The sequence below is a fragment of the Salmo salar genome, chromosome ssa12 (genome assembly GCF_905237065.1).
Source record: "Salmo salar chromosome ssa12, Ssal_v3.1, whole genome shotgun sequence".
NCBI classification, from domain to species: domain Eukaryota; kingdom Metazoa; phylum Chordata; class Actinopteri; order Salmoniformes; family Salmonidae; genus Salmo; species Salmo salar.
Genome location: NC_059453.1, coordinates 99027173 through 99037017, shown reverse-complemented (window position 1 = coordinate 99037017; position 9845 = coordinate 99027173). Strand labels below are relative to the sequence as shown.

The following is a 9845-nucleotide window of genomic DNA, read 5'->3' as shown; positions in this document are numbered from 1 at the left end:
AGTTAACCCACTGTTCCCCTGAACAAGGCAGTTAACCCACTGTTCCCCTGAACAAAGCAGTTAACCCACTGTTCCCCTGAACAAAGCAGTTAACCCACTGTTCCCCTGAACAAAGCAGTTAACCCACTGTTCCCCTGAACAAGGCAGTTAACCCACTGTTCCCCTGAACAAGGCAGTTAACCCACTGTTCCCCTGAACAAGGCAGTTAACCCACTGTTCCCCTGAACAAGGCAGTTAACCCACTGTTCCCCTGAACAAGGCAGTTAACCCACTGTTCCCCTGAACAAAGCAGTTAACCCACTGTTCCCCTGAACAAAGCAGTTAACCCACTGTTCCCTCTGAACAAGGCAGTTAACCCACTGTTCCCCTGAACAAGGCAGTTAACCCACTGTTCCCCTGAACAAGGCAGTTAACCCACTGTTCCCCTGAACAAGGCAGTTAACCCACTGTTCCCCTGAACAAGGCAGTTAACCCACTGTTCCCCTGAACAAGGCAGTTAACCCACTGTTCCCCTGAACAAGGCAGTTAACCCACTGTTCCCCTGAACAAAGCAGTTAACCCACTGTTCCCCTGAACAAAGGCAGTTAACCCACTGTTCCCCTGAACAAAGCAGTTAACCCACTGTTCCCCTGAACAAAGCAGTTAACCCACTGTTCCCCTGAACAAAGCAGTTAACCCACTGTTCCCCTGAACAAAGCAGTTAACCCACTGTTCCCCTGAACAAAGCAGTTAACCCACTGTTCCCCTGAACAAGGCAGTTAACCCACTGTTCCCCTGAACAAGGCAGTTAACCCACTGTTCCCCTGAACAAGGCAGTTAACCCACTGTTCCCCTGAACAAGGCAGTTAACCCACTGTTCCCCTGAACAAAGCAGTTAACCCACTGTTCCCCTGAACAAAGCAGTTAACCCACTGTTCCCCTGAACAAAGCAGTTAACCCACTGTTCCCCTGAACAAGGCAGTTAACCCACTGTTCCCCTGAACAAGGCAGTTAACCCACTGTTCCCCTGAACAAGGCAGTTAACCCACTGTTCCCCTGAACAAGGCAGTTAACCCACTGTTCCCCTGAACAAGGCAGTTAACCCACTGTTCCCCTGAACAAGGCAGTTAACCCACTGTTCCCCTGAACAAAGCAGTTAACCCACTGTTCCCCTGAACAAAGCAGTTAACCCACTGTTCCCCTGAACAAAGCAGTTAACCCACTGTTCCCCTGAACAAGGCAGTTAACCCACTGTTCCCCTGAACAAGGCAGTTAACCCACTGTTCCCCTGAACAAGGCAGTTAACCCACAGTTCCCCAGAACAAGGCAGTTAACCCACTGTTCCCCTGAACAAAGCAGTTAACCCACTGTTCCCCTGAACAAAGCAGTTAACCCACTGTTCCTCTGAACAAGGCAGTTAACCCACTTTTCCCCTGAACAAGGCAGTTAACCCACTGTTCCCCTGAACAAGGCAGTTAACCCACTGTTCCCCTGAACAAGGCAGTTAACCCACTGTTCCCCTGAACAAGGCAGTTAACCCACTGTTCCCCTGAACAAGGCAGTTAACCCACTGTTCCCCTGAACAAGGCAGTTAACCCACTGTTCCCCTGAACAAGGCAGTTAACCCACTGTTCCCCTGAACAAAGCAGTTAACCCACTGTTCCCCTGAACAAAGCAGTTAACCCACTGTTCCCCTGAACAAGGCAGTTAACCCACTGTTCCCCTGAACAAGGCAGTTAACCCACTGTTCCCCTGAACAAGGCAGTTAACCCACTGTTCCCCTGAACAAAGCAGTTAACCCACTGTTCCCCTGAACAAAGCACTTAACCCACTGTTCCCCTGAACAAAGCACTTAACCCACTGTTCCCCTGAACAAAGCACTTAACCCACTGTTCCCCTGAACAAAGCAGTTAACCCACTGTTCCTAGGCCATCAGTGTAAATAAGAACTTGTTCTTAACTGACCTGCCTAGTTAAATAAAATAGTGCAAAAAGATTCAATGTAGATAGTCCAGGTAACTATTTAGTAGTGTTATGGCTTGGGGGTAGAAACTGATCAGGTTCCTAGCAGAGTGAACTGTCTATGACTTGAGTGAGTCTTTGACATTTTTTTTAGTGCCATCCTCTGACCCCACCTGGTATAGAGATCCTGAATGGCAGTGGAACTCAGTCCCAGTGATGTACTGGGTCATCCACACTACGCTCTGTAGCGATGCCAAGCAGTTGTCATACCAGGCGGTGATGCAGCCTGTCAAGATGCTCTCAATGGTGCAGAGGTAGAATATTTTGAGGATCTGAGGGCCCTGCCAAGAGGCGTTATTGTCACCTCTTTACGGCTGTTGGTGTGTTTGGTGTTTGCTTGTCTATAAACTCCCTGTATTACAGAGGCTTTCAGAAAGTAAACCTCTTGACTGATGCTTTCAAATTATTCATACCCCTTTACTTTTTACAATTTTTTTTTTTTGTTACAGCCTAAATTCGAGATTTTGTGTCACTGATCTATACACAATAACCCATAATGTCAGTGTATTTTTTATTTTATTTATTTATAACAAATAAAAAGCTGAAATGTCTTGTCAAGTATTCAACCCCTTTTGTTATGGAAAGCCTAAATAAATTCAACAGTAAACATTTGCTTAACAAGTCCGATAAATTGCATGAACTCACTCTGTGTTCAATAATGGTGATAAAGAAAATTATCTTAGTGATTAGCTCATCTCTGTACCGCTTACATACAATTATCTGTAAGGTCCTTCAGTCGAGAAGTGAATTTCAAACACAGAATGAACAATAAAAACAGTCGAAAGGCGACTTCGGGATGCTGGCCGTCTAGGCAGAGTTGCAAAGAAAAAGCCATATCTCAGACTGGCCAATAAAAATAAAAGATTAAGATGGGCAAAAGAACACAGACACTGGACAGAGGAACTCTGCCTAGAAGGCCAGCATCTCGAAGTCGCCTCTTCACTGTTGACGTTGAGACTGGTGTTTTGCGGGTACTATTTAATGAAGCTGCCAGTTGAGGACTTGAGAGGCGTCTGTTTCTCAAACTAGACACTTTTATGTACTTGTCCTCTTGCTCAGTTGTGTACCGGGGCCTCCCACTCCTCTTTCTATTCTGGTTAGAGCCAGTTTGCTCTGTTCTGTGAAGGGAGTAGGACACAGCGTTATACGAGATCTTCAGTTTCTTGGCAATTTCTCGCATGGAATAGCCTTAATTTCTTAGAACAAGAATAGACTGACGAGATTCAGAAGAAAGTTCTTTGTTTCTTGCCATTTTGAGCCTGTAATCGAATCCACAAATGCTGATGCTCCAGATACGCAACTAGTCTAAAGAAGGCCAGTTTTATAGCTTCTTTACTCAGTACAGCAGTTTTCAGCTGTGCTAACATGATTGCAAAAGGGTTTTCTAATGATCAATTAGCCTTTTAAAATGATAAACTTGTATTAGCTAACACAACATGCCATTGGAACACAGGAGTGATGGTTGCTGATAATGGGCCTCTATACCTAGATATTCATTTACAACATTAACATTGTCTACGCTGTGTTTCTGATAGATTTTATGTTATTTTAATGGACAAAAAATTGGCTTTTCTTTCAAAAACAATGACGTTTCTCAGTGACACCAAACTTTTGAACGGTAGTGTATATATATATATATATAAACTCAGCAAAAAAAGAAACGTCCTCTCACTGTCAACTGCGATTATTTTCAGCAAACTTAACATGTGTAAATATTTCTATGAACATAACACGATTCAACAACTGAGACATAAACTGAACAAGTTCCACAGACATGTGACTAACAGAAATGGAATAATGTGTCCCTGAACAAAGGTGGGGGTCAAAATCAAAAGTAACAGTCAGTATCTGGTGTGGCCACCAGCTGCATTAAGTACTGCAGGGCGTCTCCTCATGGACTGCACCAGATTTGCCAGTTCTTGCTATGAGATGTTACCCCACTCTTCCACCATGGCACCTGCAAGTTCCCGGACATTTCTGGGGGGAATGACCCTAGCCCTCATCCTCCGATCCAACAGATCCCAGACGTGCTTAATGGGATTGAGATCCGGGCTCTTCGCTGGCCGTGGCAGAACACTGACATTCCTGTCTTGCAGGAAATCACGCACAGACCAACACCCCTGGTGAGACAAAACCGCGACTCGTCAGTGAAGAGCACTTATTGCCAGTCCTGTCTGGTCCAGCCCTGCGACGGTGGGTTTGTGCCCATAGGCGACGTTGTTGCTGGTGATGTCTGGTGAGGACCTGCCTTACAATAGGCCTACAATCCCTCAGTCCAGCCTCTCTCAGCCTATTGCGGACAGTCTGAGCACTGATGGAGGGATTGTGTGTTCCCGGTGTAACTCGGGCAGTTGTTTTTGCCATCCTGTACCTGTCCCGAAGTTGTGATGTTCAGATATACCGATCCTGTGCAGGTGTTGTTACACGTGGTCTGCCACTGCGAGGACGATCAGCTGTCAGTCCTGTCTCCCTTTAGCGCTGTCTTAGGCGTCTCACAGTACGGACATTGCAATTTATTACCCTGGCCACATCTGCAGTCCTCATGCCTCCTTGCAACATGCCTAAGGCACGTTCACGCAGATGAGCAGGGACCCTGGGCATCTTTTTTTTGTTGTGTTTTTCAGAGTCAGTAGAAAGGCCTCTTTAGTGTCCTACATTTTCATAACTGTGACCTTAATTGCTTACCGTCTGTAAGCTGTTAGTGTCTTAATTGTTTATGGTTCATTGAACTAGCATGGGAAACAGTGTTTAAACCCTTTACTGTTATTTGGATTTGTGCGAATTATCTTTGAAAGACAGGGTCCTGAAAATGGGATGTTTCTTTTTTTGCTGAGTTTATATATATTTTAAGACTAAAACTACCTCCAAAATAGGTTCCAAAATGAACACTGCCCTGTTTATACACTGCTCAAAAAAATAAAGGGAACACTTAAACAACACAATGTAACTCCAAGTCAATCACACTTCTGTGAAATCAAACTGTCCACTTAGGAAGCAACACTGATTGACAATACATTTCACATGCTGTTGTGCAAATGGAATAGATAACAGGTGGAAATTATAGGCAATTAGCAAGACACCCCCAATAAAGGAGTGGTTCTGCAGGTGGGGACCACAGACCACGTCTCAGTTCCTATGCTTCCTGGCTGATGTTTTGGTCACTTTTGAATGCCGGTGGTGCTTTCACTCTAGTGGTAGCATGAGACGGAGTCTACAACCCACACAAGTGGCTCAGGTAGTGCAGCTCATCCAGATGGCACATCAATGCGAGCTGTGGCAAGAAGGTTTGCTGTGTCTGTCAGCGTAGTGTCCAGAGCATGGAGGCGCTACCAGGAGACAGGCCAGTACATCAGGAGACGTGGAGGAGGCCGTAGGAGGGCAACAACCCAGCAGCAGGACCGCTACCTCCGCCTTTGAGCAAGGAGGAGCAGGAGAAGCACTGCCAGAGCCCTGCAAAAGACCTCCAGCAGGCCACAAATGTGCATGTGTCTGCTCAAACGGTCAGAAACAGACTCCATGAGGGTGGTATGAGGGCCCGACGTCCACAGGTGGGGGTTGTGCTTACAGCCCAACACCGTGCAGGACGTTTGGCATTTGCCAGAGAACACCAAGATTGGCAAATTCACAGATGAAAGCAGGTTCACACTGAGCATGTGACAGATGTGACAGAGTCTGGAGACGCCGTGGAGAACGTTCTGCTGCCTGCAACATCCTCCAGCATGACCGGTTTGGCGGTGGGTCAGTCATGGTGTGGGGTGACATTTCTTTGGGGGGCCGCACAGCCCTCCATGTGCTCGCCAGAGGTAGCCTGACTGCCATTAGGTACCGAGATGAGATCCTCAGACCCTTTGTGAGACCATATGCTGGTGCAGTTGGCCCTGGGTTCCTCCTAATGCAAGACAATGCTAGACCTCATGTGGCTGGAGTGAGTCAGCAGTTCCTGCAAGACGAAGGCATTGATGCTATGGACTGGCCCGCCCGTTCCCCAGACCTGAATCCAATTGAGCACATCTGGGACATCATGTCTCGCTCCATCCACCAACGCCACGTTGCACCACAGACTGTCCAGGAGTTGGCGGATGCTTTAGTCCAGGTCTGGGAGGAGATCCCTCAGGAGACCATCCGCCACCTCATCAGGAGCATGCCCAGGCGTTGTAGGGAGGTCATACAGGCACGTGGAGGCCACACACACTACTGAGCCTCATTTTGACTTGTTTTAAGGACATTACATCAAAGTTGGATCAGCCTGTAGTGTGGTTTTCCACTTTAATTTTGAGTGTGACTCCAAATCCAGACCTCCATGGGTTGATAAATTGGATTTCCATTGATTGTTTTTGTGTGATTCTGTTGTCAGCACATTCAACTATGTAAAGAAAAAAGTATTTAATAAGATTATTTCATTCATTCAGATCTAGGATGTGTTGTTTAAGTGTTCCCTTTATTTTTTTGAGCAGTATATAATGTTTAGATAATGTTCTTCTATACAATCCAACCTCTATGAAACGGATTATATGATATTAATCGTTTGTTTCTTAAAGGAGCGGTGTGTCCCACTGTAACCTTGTTTAAAATGCCTCCCGCTGAAATGGTTATATAATACTGTGTATCTTGTCTTAAAGGAGCGGTGTGTCCTCTGAATGAGTTGTGTGATGTGGCCCATGAGTTTGGAGCCATCACGTTTGTAGACGAGGTCCATGCGGTGGGGCTGTACGGCGCCAGGGGAGGAGGTATCGGGGACAGAGACGGCATCATGCACAAGATGGACATCATCTCTGGAACACTGGGTCAGTACTCAACTAACAAGCAAAATGGCCCCAGGGAATTATGTTTAGACCTTCAAGTCCATTCACTTGGCTTTACAAATCAGGGATGTGATTTGTCCTGAAAAACGAGGAATTCCTGCTTTATCCTCCAATCAGTTCTATTTGAAACTGCCCTGTCTCCTAGACAACTTCCAGATTTGTCTATGTTCCATTCACATCCCTGAACCAGTCTTTGTTTATCTGAAACCCTGAGACGAACCAGATGTCTGGTCTTCTAATACAGGAGGTTGAGGTTGTTGCTTAACGCTCCTTGGGGTACTGGAGAAACAGGAACTAGGATCTGTTCATGACCTGTTGCTAGGAGACCACGGTGCTTCTTACATTTCCTCTAAGCCTGGGGACTGCTGAGAGACCAATCATCATCACACACACACACACACACACACACACACACACACACACACACACAGGGACAATCTGGAGGTGCTTTGTCTGTTGGAATAGAAGCAAGTCAAGATGACCAGACAGAACAGCTGGTGAACATCACGCTGGGTGCTTTCTAAAGCACTAGAATGTCTCCTTTAACATCCATTTACGCCTAAAAAAAACACAAAAAAATAACACGGGTTTAATTTGTTTGTCCTAATTAGTGTTAATGATATGTTCTTCCAGGCAAGGCGTTTGGCTGTGTTGGAGGCTACATCGCCAGTACCGATGCCCTGGTGGACACAGTGCGTAGCTACGCTGCAGGCTTCATATTCACCACGTCTCTACCTCCCATGCTGCTGGCTGGCGCCCGCGAGTCCATCCAGACCCTTAAAGGGGAGGAGGGCCGCTCCCTCCGGAGGAAACACCAGCGTAACGTGAAGCTGCTGAGGCAGATGCTCATGGACTCCGGACTGCCCGTCGTCCACTGTCCCTCTCACATCATCCCTGTCAGAGTAAGAATCACTACAACTTAGGGTTCAGCACTATAGCGTGAATTAAATTTAAAGGCAATGTTTCCGCTTTCATTGGCGGTAAACGCTGCGAATGTCAGCTCAATCAGAAATTACCTTTAAATTTCAGGTGTGCTGAATTAATACAATCAATCCTTTAATCTTCCGAAATGACAGACTGACCAGGTGAATACAGGTCAAAGCTATGATCCCTTATTGATGTCACCTGTTAAATCCACTTCAATCAGTGTAGATGAAGGGCAGGAGACGGGATAAAGAAGGAATTTTAAGCCTTGAGACATGGATTGTGTACATGTGCCATTCAGAGGGTGAACGGGAAAGACAAAACATTTAAGTGCCTTTGAGCAGGGTGTGGTAGTAGGTGCCCTGGTTTGTGTCAAGAACTGCAACGTTGCTGGGTTTTTCCACTTTCCACTGTTCCCTGTGTGTCTCAAGAATGGTCCACCACCCAAAGGACATCCAGCCAACTGGAGACAAATTTAACTGGGAAGTGTTTGGGTCAACGTGGCCCAGCGTCCCTGTAGGATTATTTCCACCCCTTGTAGAGTCCATGCCCTGAAGAATTGAGGCTGTTCTGAAGGCAAAAGGATGGACACGACACACGCAACTCAATATTCAGAAGGTGTTCTTAATGTTTTGTCCACTCGGTGTACTTTACCGGCAGGATGCTGCACATGACATGATCATAGCTTAACTAGAGCCCAGAGTTATCCCTGAGCACAACTCCTGGCCCTGCCCATTCTCACACCTAGAGAGCTCGGCGTTGTCCTCCATCAACCTTGTCACTGTTTATCGACATCCTCAGCCTTATGACACTTTGACCTAAAAACACTTGTTTATTGATAGACCTCAACCGTGTTACTATGGCCGTGGTCCTAAATGGATGGATGGATTTATTGCAGGTGTCCGACGCGGAGAAGAACACGGAGGTCTCTGACATCATGATGAGTCGTTACAACGTCTACGTCCAGGCCATCAACTATCCCACGGTCGCCAGAGGGGAGGAGCTTCTACGCATCGCCCCCACGCCACACCACACCCCTCAGATGATGACCTACTTTGTCGGTAAGGGACATGTTCGGTCTAGCTGGCTAGTAAACAGGAACTGACTGCCCTCAATGGTTTCCTCAAACGGTTTTTTTGTTTGTTGTGAACCTCTTGTCGTGTTCAGTACTAGGCATAAAACTGAAGGGAATGTTTTGAGGTGGGGGGGGGGTCAAGGGTTCAACTCCCACTTTAACGCCATGTTTATCCAGATATACCACTGAAGTATACTTCTGTGGCTGGATAAATAATATTTGTGACAGCGTGAAGACCCCGGTAGTAAAATATGAACTTTATGATTTTTGTTTTGTAAAACCTTGGTGGGTTTTTCAGTAAGCATATAACTTAAGGAAATAGTCATGTACATCCTCCTTAAAAAAAACAATATTGTCCCCCCTCCTTCAGAGAAGCTGGTTCAGACGTGGAAGGAGTCGGGTCTACCTCTGAAGTCCCAATCATCAGCGGAGTGTAACTTCTGCCGGCAGCCCCTTCACTTTGAGCTGATGACGGAGAGAGAACAGTCTTACTTCAGAGGCCTGAGTCACTCCATCTCAGCTCACGCATGATGGACACACTACAGAATACACTCAACCCATTCCTCCGTCACTCATTGGCACTTTATTTTTATTACCTTGCTAGTGCGCAACTTTTTTCACCAGGGGCCATAAGGCTCTCGTCAAAAGTAGCACACTAGCAAGGGAATAGGGTACCGTTTGGGACGTCATAGAATTTATATCTATATTTGTATTTTATAAGTGTCATAACTTATTATTGAGTATTCCATGGGCACTAGATTGTCGAAATAAATAACTTGAATGTTTCTGTGTTATTGTCACGTTCACTTGGTCACATTAAAGTCGTTTGGTTTGAACATGAAGTCCACCCCAATGAGGACGTTTTTATAACAAATAGTGTCCTATATACTTAATATTCATGACGGTAGCCAGAGTACCAATCTTGGTGATTTAGTGCCAACTCCTTGTCACTGAATGTGGAGTTGCCAACAGATCTGGGATCAGGCTTGCATTATAGATGGCATCCCCAGATAAGAGATTTTCTACACTCTGAATAGGAAGTAG

General features: G+C 46.1%; 1 protein-coding gene across 1 annotated transcript; it reads left to right on the top strand.

The window, feature by feature from the left end:
• The first annotated feature begins 6530 nt into the window (after positions 1-6530).
• Positions 6531-9586, top strand: LOC123725581 (5-aminolevulinate synthase, nonspecific, mitochondrial-like). The gene is made up of 4 exons (XM_045691986.1): positions 6531-6784; positions 7436-7704; positions 8625-8787; positions 9172-9586. The coding sequence occupies exons 1-4, from the start codon at positions 6751-6753 to the stop codon at positions 9330-9332; spliced, it is 627 nt and encodes a 208-aa protein (XP_045547942.1). The 5' UTR covers positions 6531-6750; the 3' UTR covers positions 9333-9586.
• The last annotated feature ends 259 nt before the right edge of the window (positions 9587-9845 follow it).

What these genes read in the sequence shown, in the direction of transcription:
- LOC123725581 (XM_045691986.1), top strand. Translation starts at nt 6,751, where the DNA reads ATGCACAAGATGGACATCATCTCTGGAACACTGG. An exon ending in CTCACATCATCCCTGTCAGA is followed by an intron (nt 7,705 to 8,624) that starts GTAAGAATCACT and finishes GATTTATTGCAG; the next exon opens with GTGTCCGACGCGGAGAAGAA. An exon ending in GATGATGACCTACTTTGTCG is followed by an intron (nt 8,788 to 9,171) that starts GTAAGGGACATG and finishes CCCCTCCTTCAG; the next exon opens with AGAAGCTGGTTCAGACGTGG.